This window comes from Arvicanthis niloticus, chromosome 6 (assembly GCF_011762505.2).
Source record: "Arvicanthis niloticus isolate mArvNil1 chromosome 6, mArvNil1.pat.X, whole genome shotgun sequence".
In the NCBI taxonomy this organism is placed as follows: Eukaryota; Metazoa; Chordata; class Mammalia; order Rodentia; family Muridae; genus Arvicanthis; species Arvicanthis niloticus.
The window spans coordinates 33,068,337-33,096,192 of NC_047663.1; the positions used below are offsets into that span (position 1 = coordinate 33,068,337).

Below are 27,856 nucleotides of genomic sequence, written 5' to 3' on the forward strand. Positions count from 1 at the left end.
CATACCATCTTACTGGTTCCTCTGCTCATCCTTTCTTATACGGTCCAGACCCTTGAAGTCTTTTAACTTTCCAAGCCTCCATCCTCTGCCCCGCCCTCATACCTCACCCCTCCTACCCAAGAGGAGCGCCGCCGTGAGCCCCGCCCTACACCTGGTTTCCCCCGCCTATAAATACGTTTTATCAGCGCAGGCTCCGCCTTTCTCTAGCTCCGCCCACCAGCGGAAAGCGCCTCCATAGGCCTTGTCCTACCTGGCCCCGCCCATGTTGTGGGCGCGTCAGGCTCCGCCCAGCTCTCGCTGAGCTGCCGGCCGGCGTGCGGACTGCGCAGGTGCACTCCTCAAGCGCGGCCTCCTCACCCCACGCAGATCTCGCAGCCTGAGAGTGGGACGGCGGCCGGAGGCTTGGCTATAGGTGGTACCCGAGACCGCGAGAGAGAACTGGGGGGTCTCCAGAGACCTCGCGAGAGGGGCACGGGCTAGGCCCATCGCGACGGCCGTTGTGAGCGCGGTGGCCACGGGCCGGGCCTGTGCTGCACGGAGTCCGCGGGTGAGACCTGCGCTTTTCCCGGAGCAGAGGCCACGCGCAGCAAAGGCGAGCCGCAGCCCCACGCAGTGAGTCCTAAGGCTAGCCCTCTGGACCCGGCCTCTCCGTAGGCCCCTCCTGGGCCTGGGAAGATGGAGGGGGACCAGCGGTCCGGACCACCCGCCCAGGGCCTGCTCCCCGATGGCCACTTGGTCCTATGGACGCTGTGCTCCGTGCTGTTGCCGGTGTTCATCACCTTATGGTGTAGTCTGCAGCGTTCGCGCCGGCAGCTGCACCGCAGGGACATCTTCCGCAAGAGCAAGCATTGCTGGCGTGACACCGACCTGTTCAGCCACCCCACCTACTGCTGCGTGTGCGCGCAGCACATCCTGCAAGGAGCCTTCTGCGACTGCTGCGGACTCCGCGTGGACGAGGGCTGCCTGAAGAAGGTCGACAAGCGCTTCCCATGCAAGGAGATCATGCTCAAGAACGACAGCAGGGTCGCAGATGCCATGCCCCACCACTGGATCCGTGGCAACGTCCCCCTGTGCACTTACTGTGTAATCTGCAGGCAGCAGTGTGGCAGCCAGCCTAAACTCTGCGATTACAGGTATGGCAGGATTTGTGGGAGGCCGGATTGCAAACAGTGGGTGGTGAAACCTATATTCATCTCAGCAACGGCCTAAACTACTCATGGCATCCCAGGCGTTTGCAGCAGGTCTCATGTAGATGTTGTGTTGTTGTTGTTTCCTTTTTGAGACTGTCTCCTGTAGCCCAGGCTAGCTTCAAACTCACTGGATAGCAGAAAATGACCTTGAACTTTTAATGCTTCTACCTTCACCTCCCCATGCTGAGATTATAGGTGTGCACCACCAGTAGTAGTTCATGAGGTGCTGGGTATCCAACCCAAAGGCCTTAAGCATGCTACTCAAGCACTCTAACAAGTGAACACCACCACCCCTAACTTCCCACCCCTGCCAGGGCTCTTCATTTTCATCAAAAACCTCTTAAGTGCTGCCTAACTCGTGGCTACTCTATGGTACCCCATTTTACATAAGGAAAAATGAAGGGTACACAAAGAACCTTATGCTAGTCACAAAACCAATTGGTTCTTGGTTTGGAACTAAAAAACAAGGGTCATCCCAATTAATGTCACAGTCAAGTGTTTGACACACAAGACGGGAAAGGACTATTGAGTTTTCTACTCGTTTATTTATAGGGGGGTGCAGCTTTGCAGTGGAGTTGTGTATGTGGAAGTCAGAAGACAGCTTTGTGAAGTGAGCTCCCTTTGAGTCCTGAGGCTCTTAACTCACCAGGCTCTCTCACCAGCCCTGAAAGGACATTTCTGTTGTCAGATCTTTCAGGACTAGTCACCTGAGTTGCACTGAGAATGTTTTTATGGCTTCAGCATACACACTGAACGAGGAGTCTTTCGTGGTGGAATGCTGTGTGAAACAGGTGTGTTGGAGGCTGATGGGCAGCAAACTTGTAGATTATCTCCTCACTCATTCTGAACTTGAGAAAACTGAAGATAAAGTAGGGCAGGCTCCCCAAGATTTCCCACACCCAGCCTTGTCAGAGCCGTGTCTGGACTTCACTACCTAACAGGTTTTATTTCCAACAAATAGAAACTCCCACACACACTTTCAAGAGTGGAACAGAAAGGTGGGAATAGCGCTGAAGCTACTGTGAGCATTTGCCTGTATGTGTTGGTGTTGGTATCCACCCACAAGTGCAGATACACACAGCAGCCACAAGGAGGTATCAGCCTACACTGGAGCTGATGTAAGCTTCCCAGAGTGGGTGCTGGGAATCAAAGGGTCTTCTGTGAGAGCAGTTGTACACATTTATAACCATAGATCCAGCTCTCCTTTCTGTCTTTAAAAAATCTTATTGTTTATGAACTTACTGTCCATGCTGGGACACATTGAGAGCATTATTAATAATGATGCCAGAAAATAAGCTAAAATCAAGGTGATCACAGTCAAGCAAAGACGTGTGGTCACCATTTCTGAATCTGACTTTTTTTTAAAGTTTGTTTTGTTTTCTTTTTTTGTACGAGTGTGTGTCTTTTACCTACAAGTTTATCTGCATCACATGTATGCTTAGTACACATGGAGGCCAAAAGAAAGCATCTGATCCCCTGCCTCTAGCCCCACCACTATACCTGGGTACCAGCAGCTGCCTAGTCCCTTCTCCAGCTTCCCTGCTGTTCTTCTCGCTTCTTTTCTGATGAAAGTAGGGAATTGGGTTCTATTTAAAAATTCATTATATTAGCCAGGCATAGTGACTCAAGAATTTTTAATCCTAGCACTTGGGAGGCAGATGCAAGATCTCTGTGAGTTCAAGGCCAGCCTGGTCTACACACCAAGTTCCAGGACAGCCAGAGCTACGTAGTGAGACGCTGTCTCAAAAAGACAAAACAAATGAACAAAACCAATTTATTATATTTGGGCCTGTACAAGTGGCTCAGCTGGAGAGGTGGCTCAGCTGGAGGGGTGGCTCAGCTGGAGGGGTGGCTCAGCTGGAGGGGTGGCTCAGCTAGAGGGGTGGCTCAGCTGGAGGGGTGGCTCAGCTGGAGGGGTGGCTCAGCAGTTGTATTGGCTGCTCTTCTAGAGGACCCAGGTTCAGTGCAAAGCACCCACTTGAGGAGGGTCAGAAATTCAGGGTCATCCTTGGCTACAGAGCTCAAGGGCAGTCTGAGATACAGGAGTCTAAAAAAATTTGAAGATAAACTGATGCATATTTTTAATAACTATGATAAAAAGATTTCTGGGTAAATCAAAGTGTATGCACTTATCAAAACCTAATGAAAGTGCCATCAAGATGGCCATGTGAGTGTACTCTTGCCACCAAGTCTCACAGTCTGAGTTCAGTCTCCAAGGCCCACCACCACACAAGTGCTATGGCATGCCCTTCTAACACATGTGATAAATTAGGTGGGTGGGTGGGTGGGTAGGTAGATAGAGTTTTAAAAACTAATGACCAAGGGTACATGGTAACATTCTTTCTCAAAAAAAAAAAAAAAAAAAAAAAAAAAGATGAATATAGAACATAACTGAGTTCACAAAAAAAAAAAAAAAGGCAAAAAGAAAACTCAGTTTACCAAGTTATCAAAGACCTCTGAGTTAAAACAATAGAAATAGAGTTTGATTTTTTTGTTTTTGCTTTTTTTATCATCAAGACAGGGTTATAGGTACGAATGAATAGTACTTTAAAAACCGTGGTTTAGGAACGAGGGATGTAGCTTAGTTGTTCCAATGCCTACCTAGTGTGTGTGAAGCCCAAGTTCAGTCCCCAGTACCACATAAACACCTCTGGTCATGCACACCTGTAACCTCAACACCTGAGAGGTGGAGGCAGGAGGATCGCAGAAGTTCAAAGTCATCCTTGGCCAGATACAGTTTTGAGGCCAGCCTGAAATACATAAAACCCTAAGAAGAAAAGATTAAGTTGTAAAATATCCATATAATGTAATATTACACATTTCTTTCTAACCTATGTTTTTAGAAAATACAGACTGGCTTAGGAAAATATGTCTGATACCCACTAGGAGGAAACACAGAATCCAGTACACAGACAGACCACGTTCCTACCTGAGAAGTGTTTTCACACTATAAAACTGGAAGTAAGTACTCCAGAGAATTGAGTGGCTATCTGTAGATGACTTTATACCTTCCTACATTCCTAAATTCTCAAGCATGTTAGTGTTATTTAAAGTACAGTTTAAAAAACTTAAAGAAATTCATGAATATATTCTAGTTTTTAGAAACTTAACTGACACACAAAAATAATAGGGTTAGAAGTTCATGCCAGCCTTAGTCTTGTCTTCTCAGAGGGAATTATTATGAAATACTTGAGTGGATATTTTTGCAGATTATGTTCAGTAATAATATACTATTTTTAGGTTGTAATTCTCTTTTATAAGGCCACCATCATGTGTAACCCTGTCAGGAGATTTTGGGAGGTTCTCCAGGGCATTAGATTTGTTTTATGTGCACTGGTGTTCTGCCTGCATGCATATTTATGTACCCCATTCATGCCTGGTGTCCCTGGGTCAGAAGAGGGTGTCAGATCCCCTAAACTAGAGTTATAGATGCTTATGAGCCACTGTGTGGTTGCTGGGAGTCTAACCCAGGGCTTCTGCAAGAGTAACAAATGCTTTAACTGCAGAGCCCTCTCCCCAGCCCCTGCCCTTGCCTGTTCAACACTATAGGCTTTTGTTTGCTTCTTTGTTGGATTTTGTTTTTATTTTGTTTTGTTCCAAGAAGAGCATTTTCTGAATGGGAAACTATGTGGCTCCTCACAATATATCCCTTACTGCTTGTCTCCCTGTGACAACAATTTACCAAATCTGATTCCAAAATGCCAAATCTGATTAGCAGTGCAGGTGTGAAACCAAGGAGGTAAGTAGATCAGTGTCTCAGAGTCTTACTCAGCTTAAAAATCGGTGGTGAGAGGAGCTGGAAAGATGGCTCAGTGATTATGAGCACTGACTGCGCTTCCAGAGGACCTGGGTTCAATTCCCAGCACCTATATGGCAGCTCCCAACTGTAACTCCAAGAGCTGACACCCTCACATAGACAAACACCCATGTACATAATTAATTAATTAGTTAATTAATTGATGGTGAGATTTGAACCTTTTCTCCCACAAATAAATGTGGTATAATGGGAGAAAATAAATAGAATATACTAGTTAGAGTTAGCTGAGTTACAGTCATATATGTGTAGGTAATAAATAGAACAATAGAACAGCAGGAACAAGTCCTGGGTTGCATCCCTAGCACTGGGGAAAAAATGCACCCAAGCCCAGTGTGGCACCACTTACTATAATTCTAATACTCTGAAACCTGAGTCACCAGGACTTCAAAGCCAGAGAGCCAAAAAGGCAGAATCTTACCTCAAAAAAACAATAATAATGCAGTGATTGCAATAAAATAGTAATTAGCTGTAGGCCACCAGTAGATAGAATAGTACAACTATGTAACTGTCTGTTACAGTTTCTGAAGTTAAGGACCAGTATTTATAAATGTCATGAGCAAGCCCTGTTATAATTGTCTGTAACACATTGTTCAGGTCTATTTTTAGCCGTCAGTAGAACTCTTGAGTAAACAGTAGTAATCACTTGACAAATCTCAACATTGAAAAGGAAAAAACACCTTTACAACAGAAGGCCCAGGGTTAACACTCCCTCCTTTTTAAATTAGTTGATTCTGTCCTTCTCTGGTGGCCTGTTTTTTGCTAGTCACATGTGTCTTATCTCTGAGTGGATTACATAGTTTAGCAGATTAATAATAGAAAGCCTGAGTCTCGCCAGCACTAATCCCTGCCTGTTGTTGGCACTGGCACCCAGGACAGAGTGAATCTGGATGCACATGTCCTATCTTTGTTTTAGAACCAGACATTGAACTATTTATCAGCTCCTAAAAGAAGTGGGATGTTTGGGGGCTGGAAAGATAGCTCAGCGGTTAAGAGCACTGGCTGCTCTTCCAAACAACCTGGCACCCACATGGCAGCTTACCACTGTCTGTAACTCCAGCCCCAGGAGTCCTGACACCATCACACAAATACACGTGCATCCAAAACATCAATGTCATAAAATAAAAATAAATAGTTTTTAAAAAAGAAATGGGATGTTTTACTTTATCTACATAAAAATTGAAACATTTCCAAACCAGGCCTGTAGAACTACAGATATCATAAACAGGTTTCAGCTAATGCCTAATGCACACACATTTCCAACTACAGCTGTTGTTCTAGATTGACCTTTTTTCTTTCTTTCTTAATTTTTTTTTTTTTTTTTGGTTTTTCGAGACAGGGTTTCTCTGTGTAGCCCTGGCTGTCCTGGAACTTACCCTGTAGACCAGGCTAGCCTCGAACTCAGAAATCCGCCTGCCTCTGCCTCCCAAGTGCTGGGATTAAAGGTGTGTGCCACCACCGCCTAGATTGACCTTTTAAGGGAGGTTGTACCTACAGGCGTTACCACATTACAAAATTGCCCAAAGAAGTTACTTACTCATTTTAAAATTTTTGATCATATGGAGTACATTTTTGTGGAAATTTTTTTATTACATTTATTTCTATGTGGATATGCTGTTTGTAACTTTTGACAGGATGTGGTTTGTGGATTGGAAACGCTGGTTTAACACTAACTGACAGCTGTTTCTTCTTTCCTCAGGTGCATTTGGTGCCAGAAGACAGTCCATGACGAGTGCATGAGAAGCAGCTTAAGGAGTGAACAGTGTGACTTCGGAGAATTCAGAAACCTCATCATCCCACCAAGCTATTTAACTTCTATTAACCAGATGCGTAAAGACAAAAACACAAATTATGAAATGGTAATTCATTTATTTTCTTATAAATTTATTCATTTAAAGTTGACATATAAGATAGTTAATTCTGTGTATTTGAGAAAAATTGGGAATTAAGCAACTAAGAGGTCAAGGGATATAAAATGTTGATATGGTAAACCATAAAACCTTAGCCAAGGTCCAGAGTGATGGCAAACATCTTTAATAGCACCACTTAGGAGGTAAAGGCAGCAAGACCAAAAGTTTAAGGTCAGCTTAGTCTATATCGAAAATTCTGGAATGCTTAGCAAAATCTGGTTTCAAAAATTAAGAGCCAAGGGCTGGAGAGGTGGCTTAGCAGTTAAGAGCACTGCTGCTCTTCAGAGGACCAGGATTTGATTCCCAGCACCTGTGTGGAGACTCAGAATCAGCTCTAGCCCCAGTACAAAGGGATCCAGTGCACCTTCTGGCCTGTGGGCATTGCTTTGTACAGTACACAGGCATAAATGTAGCCAAAACCCATCTATGCATAAAATAGTAAAAGAGCCTTCAATCACAGTATTCAAGAGGCAGAGGCAGGAGACAGACAGATCTCTGTGAGACCCTGTCTCAAAGACCAAAGCAAAAAAAAAAAAAAACTCGGAATCACAAACAACTAAATCTCGAAAGCTGATACATCCTCAGATACATCCAGAAAAGGAAAACAGGTAAGAGAAAGTAAAATGCAGTTTGTCAGTGGCTAGAACATGAGCTGTCTTACCTGGGGCAGACTCTCCAGTGTAGAGACTCAGCATCCCCAGTCCAGCATGTTAGGGCCATCAAGACACCACAAGTAGAAAAGCCTCCCAATTTCAGGACAGGTTGTGGTCAAAATGTGGGACACTAAAAAAATGTCCTATGTGTGCTATGTCTGAAGGTTCATACATAGAGTTACTGTAAATCAACTTCATATTAAACTTGGATCTAATTTCTAAAACACCTCAATGTATATGCAAACACTCCAAACTAAGAGACACTTCTGGCCAGACATGGTGGTGCACGTCTTTAATCCCAGCATTCTGGGAGGCAGAGGCCAAGTGGATCACTCAGTTTGGGGCCAGTCTGGTTTACAGAGTACAGGTTTCAAGGTATCCAGGGCTACACAGAAATTTTGTCAGGGTGGGGGGAATGACATGGGATGACAACAGGACCCACAGGATCAGACACAATGACATGACATACCACATGCTGCTAATCTGCTGGCAACAGTCCTATAGAGGGGAAGACATGGTATCTGTTTATATATCCATTGGTGAGCCTCCAGGCTCTGATGGATAGGTCCAAATTCAGGATCACACAAGTTTCCCTGATTACAATCTAGGACACCAAACTAAACCAAAATTAGTAACTATTGGGTGGGGGTGCTTTTAGGAGATGGAGAGGAAATGAGAAGGGAGACTCAGGATGAATAACACACATGTATGAAAGAGTGGAATGAGGCCATAGGTCTTTGAGGGTTAGGGGAGACACTCAGCACGTAGGATTCAAACATTTCTGATAAAGAATACTCAACCTATGTAATTGGTAAATTATGTGATGACTTTGATTATTTTAGAAATCAATGAAAATTATTAAGAACCCCATTTTCTATTTGTTTTTATGCTAGTTTTATTTAGCAGTAGAGTGGAATGCTTTATTAATTTATTCCTTTAAAATTTTTTATTTCATGTGTATGCATGTGTGCATGTACCATGAGCATATGTGTGACTCCATGGATACCTGCACTCACACATGTACATCACACACAACTGAAAATAGAAATTAAATAGTTTTAAATGCTTATTACATTTACTTATGGGGGTTTATGGAGGCTTATGGGGACTGTGCATGTGCCATGGCGCATGTGTGGAGGTCAAAGGTTAACTTGTGAGAATTGGTTCCTTCTTCTGCCAAGTAGGTTCCAGGGATTGAACTGAGGTGTTAGGCATGGCAGTGAGCACTTACCTGCTAACCCATCTCACCAGCCCCTAAGTATTAGTCGGAAGTCATTTAGGACATGCTTGGATATTCATTTAAAAGGACTAGCTGTCTTCTATCAGCCTCTTGTGAGCCACCTGAAGTGGGTTCTGAGAACCATACTTAAATCCTTTGCAGGAGCTCCATGAAAATACTGTTTAAAGAATGATAAAGGGGCTGGAGAGAGGGCTCCGTAGTAAACAGCACTGGCCCTTCCAGAGGCCCAGTTTCAATTCCCAGCACCCACGTGGCAGCTCACAGCTGTCTATAATTCAAGTTCCAAGGGACCCAGCACCCCCTGGCTTCTGAGGACACTGCATGCACATGATGCATATTTATGCAGACATTCATCCACATAAAAATAAATGTAAATTATTAAAAGTTGATTAAATTTAGCTGACAGGTGGTGGCACACTTCTTTACTCTCAACACTTAGGAGGCAGAGGCAGGCAGAGCTCTGAGTTCAAGGCCAGCCTGATCTACAGAGTTGAGTTCCAAGACAGCCAGAGCTACACAGAGAGACAAATTTGATTTCTTAAAATGGATGATGCAGAATGAATGCTGTGGAGGTGGGAAATGGTCCAGTCGGTATGCACTCGCCATGCATGCAATGGTCCAGTCGGTATGTACTTGACATGCATGAAATGGTCCAGTTGGTATGTACTCACCATGCATGCAATGGTCCAGTCGGTATGTACTTGACATGCATGAAATGGCCCAGTTGGTATGTACTCGCCATGCATGCATAAGGGGCTCAGTCCTCACGTGTGTGAGGAAGGCTGAGCACGGCGTCCTGTATTAGTAATCCTGTCCTCGGAAGACACAGCCGAGCAGAAATGACAAGTCCTGACCTGTGGGGAGACCCTGTCTCAGGAAAAAAGATAGCTTCTCTGCTGAAATACTTTCTATCCCAGCACTTGCGAGACAGGGGGAAGTTGATCTCTGAATAACAAGAGAGAGAGGGAGGGTCATCTCACCTCCACATAGAGAGGTTTGGGGTTTTGTTGTCGTTGTTGATGATGATGTTTTGTTTTTCGAGACAGGGTTTTTCTGTGTAGCCCTGGCTGTCCTGGAACTCACTCTATAGACCAGGCTGGCCTCAAACTCAGAAATCCACCTCCCATGGCATGCACCACCACTGCCCGGCTCCACATAGAGATGTATACACATAAGAAGTGTCCATTGAGTAGAAGGCCAAGCTGAACGGTCCTCTCCATTTCTGGACTTTTTATTGTGTTGATAGCACTGCATAGTTCTTATTTCACCAAATGCAGCACACTGTTTCCAAGGAAAGTTTTATGTTTGCCATCTCTCACTCTAACCCCTTTTTGTTCCTGTTTATTATTTTTTAGCTTGCTTCTAAGTTTGGAAAGCAGTGGACCCCATTAATAATCCTGACCAACTCTCGTAGTGGAACTAACATGGGAGAAGGACTGTTGGGAGAGTTTAAGATCCTGTTAAATCCAGTCCAGGTAACTAAAGAGAAAAACCTTCCTTTCTAAGTCTCCTTAGTTTTAGCTTTATTTTCCCTGAAATGCAATGGTTATTGATGTGTTGAATCACTACTTAATCATAGGTAAGAATAATAATTATAAAAGACTCAAGCCCTTCAAGTATAAAGTAAAACAAAAATCCTATCACCTAGCAATCCCATTTCAAGGGAAATGAAGCTTATATCCCACAGACTTGGAAGCAGATGTTCAACAGCAGCATTATCCATAATTGCCAAAAAGTAGACCGGTTCGACTGTCCATTGGCTGCTCAGTAGATAAACAGATTGTGTATTTATAAGGTAGAATGGATACTTTTCATTGAATGAAAGAGACAAACTGTATATGAGAGTGAGTGAATTTCAAAAAGGCACTGCTAAATCATTCCAGGCTGAAGGGTCATACTGTATACTTGCATTCATGCGACCTCTCCAGGAAAGGCAAGTCAATAGAGTCAGAAAGTGTACACTCAGGATTGCCAAGGCCTGGAAGTGGGAAGTGACTAAAAGATCTTGCAGCATCTTTTAAAAATGTTATAGACTGAATTATGATAGTAGTTCCACAAACTGAAACCATCTACTTGTTCATTTTCAGAGAGAAATTTTTTTTGAAAAGTAGATTATACCTTGATTTTTAAAATGGGGGAGGTATGCTATTGAAGTTGAATGTACCCAGGTTTAATGGCACACTTGTATAATCCCAGCACACAGGAGGCAGAGACGGGAGGATCTCTGAATTCAAGGTCAGTCTGGACCACACAGTAAGATTCTCTCTTAAAAACACATTTTTTAGAAAAAGAATGGTCCACTTTGTAGCCATCCGAAATGTAATTGCTGTTTTTCCTTCCAGTTTATGCTTTTACATCTTTAGTATTAATCAATAACCAAATGATAAAGTAATTTTTTTAACATGTAAGACCCCAGATTCAGCCCCTAGCTCTGAAAAGGATAACTGCCATTCATAGTAAGATGCACAGATTTGCATTTCCTCAATAATTTAAATATTTTCTGCCGTTGCAATATATCCTCAGAATTTCAAACCTGATAACTAGTAACTTAACAGACACGTGGTGATTTTTCAAGTTTCCTACCACTGGAAATTAAGATTGACCTTGCACTTGGATTACTATAAACTATACCATAGAAGCCACCTATACAGAGGCCATTGGTCTCTAAGTATTTCCTGTGTCAGTAAATCTTTATAGATAGAGTCCTTACGTTTTAGGTCATTGTGTATTTGTCACAATTATTTTTTTAGATATTTGCACTAGTGTTTTGTTTTTAAAGATTTATTTATTTCATGTATGTGAGTACACTGTAGCTGTCTTCAGACACACCAGAAGAGGGCATTAGGTCCCATTACAGATGGTTGTGAGCCACCATGTGGTTGCAGGGAATTGAACTCAGGACCTCTGGAAGAGCAGTCAGTGCTCTCTTAACTTCTGAGCCATCTCTCCAGTCCTTATTTTGTTTTAAAGGCATAAAGAATGGAACACTAGCTAAAGGTGAGCTTAGCCCACTATAGTGTGATGTGAATGGAAAGGAGTCAGACGGTATCATAGACTTAGTTTGGATTGTATCTCAGCATCTGCAGATTCGCTAGCAACTGACTGTCCCGGCCCGTGCTGCTCCACACTGCCCCACGATTGGGGGCCGGGTGCTCTGGTCCTCGGGGGTCAGTCAAGAGAGAGAGTCTGTTCACATCCTGTTTATTGAAAGGAAATCCTGGGTATTTATAGGCACAAGCAGGGGAATGCAACTGAAGACACTTTACCACGTGCGCCTTGCAGCTGGGGCCACTAAACAACAAAACAAGATATGTGAGGAAAAACAAGATGTTTATCAGAGTATGCTCAGCTGTTGTGGGCTGTTGAAAAACAAGTCTCTTGTCAGGGTATATGGCCTGAGATGGTTGCAAAGATGATAGCCGCTTTCTGCTAGGAGTTGGCTCCCAACAACTGGCTTAACCTCCTGGACCTCAGTGTCCTAGTTAGTGGAATGAGGCTGGTTCCTGCTTTGTAGGTCAGTGTACAGGATGAGCCGCAGTGAACAGGACATGTGGCCCTGTCAACGGGGAACTATGAAATGTAATAGCCAGTACTGCTGCTCGGCTACCCTCTGTTCATCTAGAAGGTAGCCATTGGCAGACATTGTTGGGTAAAAATAATTTTTTTCTTGTCCTTTCATTGTTAGGTGTTTGATGTAACAAAGACTCCCCCGATCAAAGCTCTGCAGCTGTGCACTCTTCTTCCCCATTACTCAGTTCGAGTCCTTGTTTGTGGAGGCGACGGAACTGTGGGCTGGGTCCTCGATGCAATTGATGAAATGAAGATTAAGGTATCTGTCTTTGAGAACTACTGTAATGGTGGCTGACGAGGTGACTCGGGGTAGAGTGCTTGACACTGATTAAGTAGTTAGCACACTTACAGTTGTATTTGTGTCTTTGTTGCATTAGTCTAAAATTTTACAGTTACTATTATGCTACAAATAATCTAAAGAGAAAAATCTGCAGTGTATCTTTTATATTCTAGGGACAAGAAAAATACATTCCAGAGGTTGCAGTCTTACCTCTGGGAACAGGCAACGATCTATCCAATACCCTGGGATGGGGTACAGGCTATGCTGGAGAAATCCCGGTTGCACAGGTCTTAAGAAATGTAATGGAAGCAGATGGAGTCAAACTAGACAGGTAAGCTACATTGTGCTAACAAGTCTGTTATTTGAGCTTGAGGATATTATTTTTATAAATGAAGACTTGCATAGCTATAAAATGTAATGAATTTGGCCAGGCCTGGTGACTCTTACCTGTAATCCCAGCACTTGGGAGATTGAGACAGGAGAGAATTGCCATGAATCTGAGGCCAACCTAGGCCATAGTGTTAAGACACTGTCTCAAAAACCAAAAACATGTTAAATGAAAAGAACTATATTTGCTGTACTGATAACGGGTACTGGTGTTTTATTCTTGATATTATAAATAGTTCAGTTATAAATTATGCCAAAATTTGCACACTTGCTTAGATGTGAATATGTTCACATCTCAAATGCTTTAAAATAGAACTTATTGAAATAGAAATTTTTATATGTCAGGCTATCTAGAATACAGGTTTTTTTGGTAAAAAGTACTTTTTTTAACTTCTGTTTTTTAGATGGAAAGTGCAGGTAACAAATAAAGGATACTACAATTTAAGAAAACCCAAGGTACGTATTTAGTGCTTCAGCTGTAAGCAGTTGAGCAAATGCACACAGTGTAGGATGGAGACATCTGGTCTAAACCAGGCTGAGTACAGAGCAGAGCGCCAGAGTGCCTGCCTTACTCACAGAGCTCTGTGGCTTCCAGTCTAGGTTTTTCCCCTTTGACTTGTATTTTGGGAGGTGCTAGATGAATGCTCCACCACTGAGCCCCACCCCACCCCCCACACTGGTCTATATAAAAAGTGCTGTGGAAGAGAATAGTGTCCACGTGTGCTTTATTCTACCACCCTAGCAGATCAAGTTAATTTGTAATCAGCAAAGAAACAGAGAATTTCCCTCACAGAGGTGAAGCATGCCAGCAAACAGCAAATAATGCAGAGATAACAGAGAGTATTTGTTTATTGGGAATCAAAGTCAAAGTTTCACACATACTGCCCAAGTACTCACCTCTGAGCTACCCATAATCCCCATCTGTATTTAAGAAAAATTCTAAAGACAGTGTGACAGTGGCTCACAGACACGGGGAAAGCATGAGGGCCATTTGGAGACTGTTTTCAGTTTAAAGACATTTTTAAAGTTAGACTGATGGAGACTTGGCAATTGATGCCCACAAAAGGAAGAATGCACAGCTACTAGATTTCTAATTTTCATGATAAGATACATGGAAATGAAGAAAATAAAAGTAAGGAACTTTCGGCCTTTAGGGTAATAGGATGAGTTACTTGGTGTAGCGACCCAAAAGACCATGGGGTGTTGAACAAGAGTCTGGTGGTTTGTGCTTTTTGCTTAGGAGTAAGAACACAGCTAGACATTAGACAGAAGAATTTAGGCTGAATTGAGAGTACAAACTACAGTAATAAAAAGTTAAGACTTGCAGTCTGAAAGTACAAAGAAGGTACAGAGAAAGTAGTACCATGGGAACACAGGAGCAGGACGTCTACAGACAGAATTCAGAACCAGCAGGAGTCCTGTCTGTGGCTCAGCCCACAGTTTCACCAGGCAGTGTATATAGTCTGCAAAATGTAAATAGAGAAAGTAGTGCATTTTGCAGAAGAATGCAGACTAAGATTGACCTGTGTACAGCACAGTAGAGTGATTATCTGTTCCTCCAGGAGTTCACAATGAACAACTACTTCTCTGTTGGACCTGACGCCCTTATGGCTCTCCACTTTCACGCTCATCGTGAGAAGGCGCCGTCTCTGTTTTCCAGCCGAATCCTTAACAAGGTGTGTTGGATAAAATAGCATTTCCTGCTTATCAGCGAAGGTACAGTAAAAATCAACAGTTCAATTATATTTAGCACTTTTAAATTCAGATCACACTGACTTACAGAAACATTTATGTGCTGTTTTGTATAGGATTTCAAGTTAAAATCTGTAAATATATTTCGCTAACTATAATGAGAGTTTTAAAATTAAAAGTTGGGATATTTTACTTATGAAAGCTAATTGGAGTATGTTGAAGTTTATCTTAAATAACTGAAAGAAATTCTAGGGAAAATAAATTTTTGGTTATGTCACTAATAGAGAAAATAATGTTACTAAAACAATAAAGATTGCTATTTGTACAGTTAGCAACCTTAGTTCTTCTATCAATCCTTCTATATTCAAAAGTGTTTATACAGCATTTGCTAGATTTATATGATTTTTTTCCTTAAATAATCTGGAGTACTAGGAAAAGGTAGAATTTTTCTTACTCCTTACTATGGTCTTATAAAATGTAAATCAGGAGGCAGTGCTATGTAAACACAGAAAATCTCAGTCATATCCCACACTCCCTCTGAAAAACTCTGTTAAACCACAAAATAATGGGATTTGTTGTCACCTTCTAAAGAAAAAGATGATTCTATAATTCTAACAAAATAGGAGACCTGAGGAAGGAGAATCGCCACAAATCAAGGCCAATCTGGACTACATAGAAAGACCCTGTCAAAGGAAAATGAGAGAGGGTTCAGAAATGTTGCTCAATTGGTAGAGTTCATGTATAGTATGCATATAGCCCTGTGCCAAGGACCTGCCTCAGCTTGGCGAGGGGTTCTGAGGAAATGGTGTTCAGGAGCTGCAAAAAGAACAACTCAAAGTCAAATTGTGAGTACAAGCAGACAGCCTGTGTTCTGCTTGAGACAGCTCTCTCTGAAGATCTCCAGACAGCTCATCAGATAGCTCAGCTCTCAAAGTTCAAAGCCCAGTCTTATTTACATATCAATTAAGTCATTTATTCCAGGTCTCAATTTGATTGTTCTACAAATCAGTATTCCATTTGACCCCAGCCCCTTGATTCTTAGAGCAAGCACATTTTTTTAACATTGCAAACAAATTCTGAGATCTGCCTCTATAAGTAAGCATAGACAGTAATGAGTGGGATCCCATCCATTCCCATAATGCCTGGGTCTAAACTAGCTCTGTCCCAGGCTGACCTTGAACTCAGGAATCTACCTGCCTTTGTATCTAGCAAGCTGGCTTATTATTAGTGCAGCTGTCTCTGTTCTTTTAGATCCATGAAGCCCCTCAAATAATTCATATTGGATCCTTATAGTTTGTATAGTTGAGAAACTATAATATATATATATATATATATATATATATATATATATATATATATTTGAATTTGTGTTTTCAGAGTTCTTTCCCACAGCCTTAAAGTTGTCTTGAAGGTCATAGTGTCTAACATTTTTGCTAAGGACATAGACACACCATTGCCTCCTGGATTTGTGTTGTCTCTGATTATCATAGAGCCATTAACCTTGACAGAGAGGACATTCCCCAGTAGCCTTGGCAGGGAAAATACTTCCTGGTAACCTTGGCAGAGATATTATTCCCCAAAGGAGAAACATGAAGTAAAATATATATTTTTTATACAAATATGCCTTATGCCCAGCAACCGTCAACCCCTGTGGAGGTGTGCACCCCGCTAGCTCTGCTCCAGGGGCAGGAAACATGCATGTCCCACCATCCCTGCTATGACCTTGCAGAACTCAGCAGCCCTGGGCTTAATCCCAAGCACCCCTGAAAACCAGGTGTGGTGACAACCAACCAACTGTAATCTCAATACCCAAGAGGTAGAGGCAGGAGGATTGGGAGTTCAGACAAAGTATCAAACTCTAGGCCAGATATGAGCCCTATCCCCAAAAAGAGAGAGGGAAGACTCGCATTTCATGTGTCACCATTTATCTAGAATTCTTCAACTGCAGTTACCAGATAAAATGAAATGCAGAATGAATGTTAAAGGGAGTGAAACTGAGTTGCATGCAGAGGCATCCCTGGGCTGTGCCTTTGTGCCCAGGCCACATTGAAACAACAGCTTGTGCAGAGCAGGAGCTTTGGTATCATGTTTTCTTAGTGCTTTAAGGTCATATTTACAGTGTCTTCTTGATGGTTTAATATCTTTTGTCCATTTTTCACAGGCTGTTTATTTATTCTATGGAACTAAAGATTGTTTAGTACAAGAGTGTAAAGATTTGAATAAAAAAATTGAGGTAAGCTACTAATGTCTTTTATAAAGGCTTAGGTATTTTCTAGATTCTGAAATTCTTTAACAAATGCTGAATTTTCTGCAAACATACTTTGTTTGTGGATGTGGAGTGTTTTTATGCCAGGCACTTGGCTACAGTATTCTTTGTTTTTAATATATATATATATATGAATGAGTGTTTGGCCTGTATATACAGTACTTACAGTGCCTTGTGCCCTGGGTGGCACCGCATCCCCTGGAGCTACAGTTCAGGACAGTTGTAAGTTGCCGTGTGGGTAGCTGGGAACTGAACTGGACCCTCTGTAGGATTGGCAGGTGCTCTTCACCACTGAGCCGTGTCTGTACCTTCCACTTACCTAGGTTTCTTTTTGTTCATCATCCCTCTACCGTGCCGCAGCAACCCTCTATGTCAAGCATTACTGTATGCCCAAAGACAGTAAAACTGTTTGAAATGAAATAATTTTCCTAAGTCATATGGTTCATGGCCACAGGAACTAATAGTCACAACTTAAACCCAGATTTGTTTCAGAATCTGTTTAGCTGACTGATAATAAATCTAAGTTAACACAGTGCTGGCTCATCTCAATGCTCAGGAAAATGTAACCGGTTAATTCATGTTTTGTATGATACCTCTTATAGACTAAATAAGAGTGTCTAAGCAGTAAGAGTAGGGCATTGCTGATTGTGTATTACTACAGAACCCAGACATCATACATAGCAGTCCTGTACATGGTACTTGCTTCTACAAAGGGTCTGTAATGGTTAATAACAACAAAAATATTAGAGGAGCCCAAAAGCACTGACAAATAAGAAGGGAGACATGATAGCCACCTTGGCAAGAATGGACAGCATGACATGTAGTGAGGGCCATCCAGCAGGGAAGGGGCTGTAAGGCTCTCCAGGAAAGTGTTACTGAGTGGTGCTGGGATCCATCCCTGACACTTGTAGAACTTCGATGCAGAACATGACTTACAGGGAGCAAGAGGGCAAGAGCCAAGGCTAACGGCATCCAGACAGAGGCCAGGCCACAGTATCATACCAGCCTGTTTAGAACTTGAATCTGCCTCTGTGCCAGGGTAATAAGCCAGTGAAGGCTTGTAATGAGGGAGCGCTGTGTTGGTTTGTGCCTGTTAATGTGTTAGGGCGTATGAGAGAGTGAGGCCAGAGTGCACAGCCTATTGGAAATGTCTATAGGGGAGATAGCAGGTTCACAAAATACTGTCAGAAATGCAAGACACAGACAGAGTGTCATGTGGTTTCCTCCTGACTTAGTTGTTGGGAATATAGCATAGATAATGCCAGGTCCCTGGTCTGGGAATGTGAGGCACCATGCTGCTCTCCTAGGATGGGAGATGGGAGCAGGGCAGACAGAAGGTTTTTCTGAACATCTTATTTTTTTCTTGTATGTATGGGGGCAGGGGTTGCACACGAGTGCAGTGCCTAAGTAGCTAGTTCTAGGGAAGTTGATGCCGTCTTCTGGCCTCTACATGTCTGGCTTCTACATGTCTGGACACCAGGCATGTAGATGGTGTATAGACATAAGCAGGAATTCATACTACACATAAAATGTTTTAAATATATAAATAAAAGAAAGGCAAGGTAATGGGGATTGAGAAAAAGGATGATGTTGATACATTGATTAAAAACTGTTCCTCTTGGGGCTGAGGGGACAGCTCAGTTGCTGAAGAGCTTACAGTACAAGTGACGACCTTAGTCCAGTCCCCAGAAACCAAGTTAAAAAGTAATGAGCCAGGTAGTGATACTCAAAACCAAAATAGACAGCTTAGATTGACCTCCACACACGTGTGCACACACATGCCAGGAATAAACCAATTAATTATTAGTTCCATTGTATGAAAACAAGAAAGGCCAGGTTGCCTTGAGTGCAGTGAGAAGGTTGTCTTCCCCTCAGGCATGTCTCACATCTCTGAGCATGCTTATTAAAGTCTGAGTTCCAGGAGCTAGCTGTGGATAGGGTGCCCTGTAGTAACTAACTATATTTCTTTAAAGCTAGAACTGGATGGCGAGCGAGTTGAACTGCCTAATTTGGAGGGTATTATTGTTCTGAACATTGGATACTGGGGCGGTGGCTGCAGACTCTGGGAAGGAATGGGAGATGAGACTTATCCTCTGGCCAGGTATGTACAGTCGCAAAGTAGCAAAGCAGGTTAATCTTGAACTCAGTCTCCTGCTTCAGCCTCCCTAGAGCTCGATTATAGATGTTAGTACTGCCACAGCTGACTGCAGTATACGGTTGTCACTTTCTGTAAAGTGAGCTGGGTTTTTGTTGTATTGTGTTATGTTGTGTAGTAGCTCTGGTATACTGGAGCTCAGAGCCTCTGCCTCCCAAATGTTGGAATTAAAGGTGTGCAGCACTACACCCAGCCTTCTGTTTTTGTTTTTGGTGGGGTAGGTTTGGTTTTTTTATTGTTATTGTTGTTGTTGTTTGAACTCTCATGTTTCCCTCAGATTTTCACTGCTGTATATGTTGATAAGATGGTGGGTGGGTGTGGTGACACCAGTGCCTTTAATCCCATGCATGGATAGATGTATAGATAGATGGATGGATAAATAGATGGATCAATCCCATAGATGGGTGGGTGGGTGGATGGATGGATAGATAGATAGATAGATAGATAGATAAAGTTGATGACCCACCTGTATGAAAAGTGTTTTTCTGAAGATAATTTGACTTTACTGCATTCTGTAATCCATATTTTCTTCTCGTGTCAGACATGATGATGGCTTACTGGAAATTGTTGGAGTGTATGGTTCTTTCCACTGTGCTCAAATCCAGGTGAAACTGGCAAATCCTTTCCGAATAGGACAAGCACATACAGTGCGGGTAGGTGATAGTGGCTGATGGCAGGAGACAGCATGCATCACTCATTTTTCAGGCTGCCACAGGCTTTATAGCTTGTAGCAGGGGCTTGCAGGAAGCTGGCCACCTAGCGAAACAAAATGCGCACTGGAAAAGAATCCCTAAACAATCTATAAAAAAGCTATATTTAGATTAATTTTTTAAGTTCAAAGGTTAAGGACCTGTGGAGGTAGTGGAAGGTAGGAACGCCTGCCTGTAGTTTCTAGAACGGACACCTTTCTAATTGTTTTCTTGATTTCAGCTGACTTTGAAGTGCTCCATGATGCCAATGCAGGTGGATGGGGAGCCGTGGGCTCAAGGGCCCTGTACTGTCACCATAACACACAAGACACATGCACTGATGCTCTACTTCTCTGGAGAGCAGTCGGATGATGACATCTCAAGCCCTTCGGATCATGAGGACTTAAAGGAAGCCGAGTAGAAGGATGAGATGAAGCAGCATCTGTGACATGTCGTCCATAGGACACACTGCTGGCCTCCAGCCGTCATTTCATTCCTAGTATTATGTGTGTGAACCACATAAACAGCTTTTCCTCAGCTAGACTTTAGTATCACAGACACAGACTCTTCTGTCAGCAACATACTCTGATCATTTATCACTAATTGCAAAAAAAAAAAACCACGGAAAGGTCCACGAAGACGAAATGCCCCTCCTGGCTGGACGCTTTAGACTGGCCTCACGCTGCATCATGCACTGCCTTGGTGGACAGGATGTGGATGGAAAGATCATTCCCTTAGTTCTTGATGTGGTGACAACACGTTAAATGTTAGCTTGCTTTTTGAACTGCCATGATTAACATGGGCTTCCTCCTGCAGTGTGCATCATAAGACACCCCACACCTCAAACCAAATGGACCCTACCTACATTCTGATTTCTAGGAGCACCTGAGGAGAAAAGTGAAAGAAAGATGGCACTTATAATTTTTACAGTAGTATATTTCCTGTCAGGCTTCCAGGAATATTTCCTGTCAGGCTTCCAGGAATGTCATGACCATGTTGAACTGAAGTTCAAAATCTTTTTTTTTTTTTTAATTGTTTTTGTTTCGGCAGTTCTGGGGATTGAACCTTGGTCCTCCGGAAGTCTAGATGAATGCTCTGTCGTTGAACTACACTCCAGCACTAGTGTGTGTGTGTACACATGGACACACACACATAGACATGTATATATGAATACACAGCTAGAAGTGGATAGGTCTAAAGTAAGATTTAGAAAACTTTGGATTGGAGCTCTACAGTTTGCCAGCCTCTCTTTAGACTAAAAGATACCGTTGACTGGAAAAATATACACCTAAGGGAAGCTACCAAGTCAGATTAGTTACTCAAAAAAATCCAGGCTGACTGCCTTCAAGTTGAGCGGTTTTATGTTGTGAAACTGTTGACAGCGTTACCCTCAGAGAGGGAAGCTCTGCTAAGATGCATATATCATATTTATTTCAAAGTGAGAGATATATTTTTAACTTATTGTTTACCTCGTGGCATGATGCTCCTGTTTAGCATTGTACAGCTTTATTTAGCATAGTGGTCACATAAATCTTCTGGTCACAGTCACATAGAGCTCTCTCTTAGTCCCCGTGGCATATATACTTACCTGTGCTCATTCTGCAGACCTCAAAAGGGGGAGGGGAGCGCATGATGAAGAACTTGGGGTTGCAGAGCTTTGCTTCTTTCGTTGCCCCTCCACCCTCCATTGCTAAGGACTTATTGAGGGCAGCTCCATAGCTCTCCATTAGAGGGCGCTCTTCTGCCGCTGTCCGTGGCCTGCCTCTGCAGTTAGCCACACCAATGAACAGCTACTTGGTGTGTTTCTGACAAACGGCATGTTTGCACTTGGTGGTCTTTCGTGAGTTAATTTCTGAAAGACTGGAATCCCAAAACCACCACGACTCTCCCTTTTAATGGTTTATTATGAGTCTACAGCCACTGAATTGCCAGAAACTTCACTTTCAGTCACCTCAAGCCTAGACCATGTTTTTGAGAGAACAACTTAGTAAATAAAATATTAGTAAATACATTATCTAAAGTCATTTTACTCTGCTAAATTAACCTATTCCACTGTTCTTGGGAGATACCAAATTCTACCATTGAAAGATGTTCCACAGGTTTGTAACAACTTACACCTTCACACTGGATAGCTACAGCTGAGGTTTGAGATAGCTGTGAGAGTCTGCAGCTTTTTCCTCGTGAATGATCCTGTTTGGAGTGTAATGAAAGTCATCCTTAGATTCATGGGCAGAATTCTTAGAGTCACCCTCTGAGGCATACTGTTAAATTTATTGTGGATGTACTTTATATACCTGTAATTCATAATGCTCTATTTGTGGTAAAGCAACTTATTAATTCTGGGCTGTCAGTCAAAATAGGGTAACTACTGAGATACTCCAGATAGAGCAGACTTGTGTCCCCTTGCCACAACATACCATGGTGTCTTTCTGATGCCTTACTCAGATTCTGTTGTATACCTGCCACAATACTATATCACAAACATACCAGTATTTCATCTGCTACAGCTCACACTTTGAGGCAGGAGTTTTCCCAGCATTCCAGATAAATGTATAGGCATGTGCCTTGTTTGAATACGATTTGTAATACTTGGTGTTTGCAAGTTACATATTAGATGCTGGAAGTTTATGACCAGGCCTCCTCTCCTGTGTACTTCACAGAATGACTCACTGAGATCCCTCTGTTCCATCTAAAGTTGTCTCCATAGCAACACAGCTTACATATTCTCAGGAAAAACCATGAACCATCTCTTTTTCTGTTTCCACATCTCTCGTCTTTTCTGCTCTAATACATTCCTCACATCTCATGAACTTAGTGGCTTAAACTCAGATCCTTAGGCAGATACTTTTCAGTGTTTTGTATATATAATAGTCAGAGGCATTTCTGTCTCAGCATAGACCGTGTCCAGTAGTAAGGTAACAATTTAAATGTTTTAGCCTTTCTGCAACTTAGCTGTGAACCTGTAATGTAGCTGATGTTTATAAAAAATTTTATAGTGAAAACTATTTTATTTTTTTAGAGTCTGGAAATCTGTAGCGATTGCCTTTTGAGTATTTGTGTGCCTGGTTGTAACGTAGGCTGACTCAGAAAAGTTCTTTCTGTGCTGTGTAAATTTAGTACTTCTGCCAGCATGTCAGAAAGTCATTTTCATCTGTAACATAAAGTAAAATATTTCTAATGTACACTGTGGGATTTTTAATTTGCACTAGCTAGAAAACTTGAAAGGTTATGTTAATTTGCACATTAATGTGGACCTAAATACATAATCTGACCAGAAAGGTCAGAATAGGTGATGATGTCATGATACTTTTGTTCAAAATGAAAGTATTGAAGTAAGAAACCAGCACTTTATATTCAGAAATGGGGGGGGGGTTTAACTTGGTTTCTGTGACTTTTTTTTAAATTTCTGAATCTTTTAGGACATAGGATGTTAAGTAGATTTTATATATAATTTTTTTCTTGTTTTTTTTTTAAGTCTAGAAATTTTAAAGGAAAAAATTTTAACATGGTTGGCAACAGCCTACCGGCTCAGCTTTACAAAGCATGTCCTGCGTTTCAGACCAGCACCGCAGCTCAGCTGTTCTCAGAGAGCCAGGAGGGCCACGAGTGTGGTTGAGGGGTGAATTCCTGCCCTTTTTTGGATCAAGATGCCAGTGTATGCTGTTATAATCCCAACACCTAGAGGCTGAGTTCAAGGCCAGCCTGGCTATAGATGAGGACCTTATCTCAAAACAGTTGCTTACATTCTAACCCAGTTGGTGACTTAGCTATTAGATATTGATAGTTCCTGGAGTGACAGTCTTGAGACTGCTGGGTGGACTCTCGGAAGACGGGGAGTAGAGCTGCTGGAGCAGAGATGCATGCTTTCCACCTTAGTGTGACATATTAGACTGTACTGAACTTAAACTGCACTGAACTATACTGAGTTATGTATACGACCAGTAGGTAAACTATTTCCACTATTTAGAAAAACAACCCTCAGTGGGGCATGGTAGCAATGTCGGTAATCTCAGAGAACCAGGAAGATCTCTGAGTTCAAGGCTGGCCAACCAAGGCTCAAACAGGGCTTTTATGTGTATAGTTGTCTTGTCTGCATGTGTCTACACCATGATGTTGTGAGTACTGGGAGTTGAACTAGGGACCTCTGGAAGAACAGCCAGTGCTCTTCACCACTGAGCCATCTTTCTGGCCCAGAGACTGTATTTATACAAAAGGGATTTGGAAAGTACTATCTTTGATGACTTTGTCACACGGTTGCTTTTCTAATGATTATTTTTAACGCATTCAATTCTGAAAATACTCTGTTGGGGATTTAGTTGCCACTTGGAATACACTCCCTTGGCTATCTCAGAGCTTTCCATAGGATTTTGGTTGCATAGTACAACACCAAACTTAGCTTCTATTCCTTGTGCTGTGATTGTAGTGTGGAAATTGTGTATTCCGTCACTTTATATAAATACACACATAAGTGTTTACTCTGATGCCCCTGGCTGTGTAATGAGTATGAGGCTTCTTGGCCTCAAAGGGTACATCCTAAGATCCTTGAAAGTATATTAAAGAATCAAGTTTGAGTGCAGACATGGGCAAGATTTGCCCTCTAGATACAGCTGTAGAAGAATATCCAGAAAGTGTATAATCATTATACTGATACTAGGCCAAAAAATTTTTTTCTTCCGTCTCTGTAAGGATAACCTGGGCTATTCACTAAAGGAGCCAGCACAGACTACACTGAACAGGAAAGGAACACTGATCTCTTTGGTAATTGACATAGAATGTTGAAACAGGGAGAGTTGGGAAGTTAGATTGTTTCCTAGTTCTTTCTGACACTGTGCAAGCATGATAGTATCGTGACTGGATGGGCAGAACTGACAGGCGAAGAAAAAAACGCAGAATTATTCAGGGCGGTGTGTGCTCTTAGGTGGCAATCAACTCCTACACCTTTTGTAATTGCTGGGTTCAGGACTCAGCTAATAGTCCTTACAATTTGATCCATCTGAATGACCCCTGTGACAAGATAGGCCCTGTGATTCTGCTCTGTGCAAGTTTAGAGCAGCCTGTCTGGGTCCTCGGTCCTCTCACAAGAGAACCTCTACGCATACCTCTTAACCCACAGCACTGAAGACACTAGATGACCCCCACTGGAGCGGCCAGCCGGCTTCTTAGACAATTACCCTGCTCTGACCACAGTAATAGCATCTCCCACTGTTAATCATTCTTTGTCAATTGCATTATTGAGTTGTGTCTGCATCCTGTGACCAGTGCCTGCAAACAGAAATGTAAATGAAAGCATTTGATATGTTGAAGATACATTTGCCTGTTTTAAAATAAAATTTAAAGTACAGCACTTAAAAAGTATGGTCGGGTGTGTGTCTGTCAAGACAACAATCACATAAAAGCAGCCATGCGTCTCCACCAATGGTCAGTGTTCTTCAGCAGGGCAAACATAATTTGGGGCAAATTCTAAGTCATATTTTTGGGAGTGGAAAGAAAAGCAGAAAAATTATAGTGCCTCTAGGTGTGGTGCTCTGAAGCCATTGGCCTCCATAGCTTCATATCGTATAATATTTGGTCCCAGGTGCTCTTCACCTCGTGTTTAGGGTTTGAGATGTGAGCTCTCAACTGTTCCTTTGCCCCTCTTAGAATTGTAATTAAGCCAGGCAGTGGTGATGTGTCCCTTTACTCCCAGCCCGTGGGAGGCATAGGCAGGCAGATCTCTGAGTTTGAGAGTCTACAGAGTGAATTCCAGGACAGCCACAACCTCACAGAGAAATCCAAAAAGGAAACAAACAATTGTAATTGATGTATCAGTTAAGAGTACTTGCTGGCCGGGCGGTGGTGGCACACACCTTTAATCCCAGCACTTGGGAGGCAGAGGCAGGCGGATTTCTGAGTTCGAGGCCAGAGTGAGTTCCAGGACAGCCAGGGCTACACAGAGAAACCCTGTCTCAAAAAACCAAAAACAAACAACAACAACAAAAAAAAAACAATAACAACAACAACAACAACAACAAAAACAGGCTAGTGTGGTCTCTCAAATTCCTGTATCCCTGGCATTCAGGAGACAGAGACAGAAGGGCACTGGTGCTTGCTGATTGCCAACCTAGGAAAAAACAAAACCTGGGCCACACATGGTGGCAAACACCTTTAATCTCAACACTTAGGAAGCAGAGGCAGGGATCTCTTTGAGTTCAAATACAGCCTGGTCTACATAATGAGTTCCAGACCAGTCAGGGCTACAAAGTAAGAACCTGCCTCAAAAACGAAACAAAACCCCACCTGTTGTACTCAGGTAACTGGGGTACTATGTGAACTTGAGTGTAAAGTCATATGTCCCAGGTAAGTGGTACAGTAACATCTGTACAGCATCTGTCATTTATAAAGCAAGTTCAATCAAATATTTTGTTTCCTTCAAAAACTTCAATTGAGTCAACAGAACAGATACCATTTTTGTTGCCCAAATCATAACATTTATTCCAAAAGGTAACAACACGTTGAAGTCCTGTTTTACATCTGCTTAGAGACTTGTTAGCTCTCTACCCCCTTCTTCCCAACAGCCAGGTCTGCCTTGGCAGCACCCTGTTCTACAACCCTGACCATAGTCCATCTGGATGTATTAACCAAAATAAATAATGGTTATGCAAACAAAACATAAACTAAAATAACTGAGAAAGGTATAAATCAAAATTAGTTGTCATGTCGTGTCTGAAATACTTACAAGTGTTGCAGGGTTACTCGGACCTCATCTAAGATTGATAAAATGGTGCCTCTTTGCCTTTAAAAACACTGCCTTTGAGCTTCAACACCAAGAGACTGAGGCATTGGCTCGCTCTTGGTTGCAAGCCAAAAAAAAATTAAAGAATTCATAATCTTAAGATTATTGGCCTAATCGTTGTGGTGGTCTGCATGTTTCTCACGTGGATTTATTTCAATGCCAATGTTGTGTGGACTGAGGACACCAATCTTAAGACTGAAATCCAGGGGGTTTGGGACCTCCTGTTCCCCATCTACACTGCACCATCTTCTAATAGGTGAGGGGTTTCTAGCCTCCACTGGGTCACAGGCAAGACTTCCCTGTGCAGTTGGCTATTGTTTACTATTAGGGTTTCATTCTGTTGCTATGACCAAAAGCAACAACAGGGTTAATTTCTGATTACAGGATGGAATTCATTCGTGGAATTCAGGGCAAAAACTTAGGCTAGGTTAGAGGTAGGCCAGCTTGCTATTCCACACAGCATTACCTCCAGTCAAGGAGGCCACTTAGGCAAACATACAGCAGAGATGGAAGGGGTGCTTGCTAGCTTGCTCACAGCCCAGCTTAGACTCAAGATAACTTTCTTATGTGGCTCAGGACCACCTGTCTGAGGGTGGTTCTGCTGGACCCTCCTGCATCCATTAATAAGATAATCCTCCCACTGTTCCCCCAAAACGTGCTCACAGACCAGTCCTATCTGGACAATCCCTCAAAGAGGAGGCCTTCCTCAGGTGCCTCCACGTGACGAACTCACAGTTGAAACAAACTAAGACAGAACTAAAGAGATGGTTCAGCAGTTAGGAGCAGGGAATTGCAGAAGACAATTGGTTTCTTCTGCAAACACAAAAGAAGCGTTTGGTTTCCAGCACTGGGATTGGGTAGCACAAAATTGGCCTGTAACTCTAGCTCCAGGGGATCCAATGCCTCCTATGGCTTCCAAAGACATTGCACGCTCCTGTACAAACCCATGCACACACATGTTTTTTAAGTTATCAAAGACAGTAACAGACTCCTTTTCCCTCTCTCTACTGTCTCACAGCTATGCCACAAAACAGATATTTGTGTTTGTATGTATGTGTACATGTTCATGTGTGTGCAGGTGCACCCTGTATATAAGTATGTGTGCATGAGTGTGTGGAGGCCAAAGGGTAAACTCAGACCCAGTTATCATTCCTCAGGAATTGAGACAGGGTCTCTCACCAACCTGGGAGCTCACCAAATAGATTAGGCTGGCTAGCCAGCCAGCCTGAGGGATCTGT

The 27,856-nt window shown here is 42.6% G+C and overlaps 1 protein-coding gene across 2 annotated transcripts; it reads left to right on the forward strand.

Annotated features, from left to right (window-relative positions):
- The first annotated feature begins 274 nt into the window (after positions 1–274).
- Dgke (diacylglycerol kinase epsilon) lies at positions 275–23,028 on the forward strand. 2 transcript variants are annotated; one of them, XM_034505676.2, is made up of 11 exons: positions 275–1,133; positions 6,704–6,863; positions 10,163–10,282; positions 12,493–12,636; positions 12,831–12,988; positions 13,449–13,500; positions 14,607–14,720; positions 16,898–16,969; positions 18,976–19,103; positions 19,699–19,810; positions 20,088–23,028. In XM_034505676.2, exons 1-11 carry the CDS (start codon positions 676–678, stop codon positions 20,265–20,267), a joined length of 1,698 nt encoding a protein of 565 aa, XP_034361567.1. In that variant the 5' UTR covers positions 275–675; the 3' UTR covers positions 20,268–23,028. The 2 variants fall into 2 exon arrangements, with proteins under 2 accessions (XP_034361567.1, XP_034361569.1); XM_034505678.2 differs by lacking the exon at positions 19,699–19,810 and having other exon boundaries at positions 299–1,133; positions 20,088–20,220.
- Positions 23,029–27,856: the final 4,828 nt, after the last annotated feature.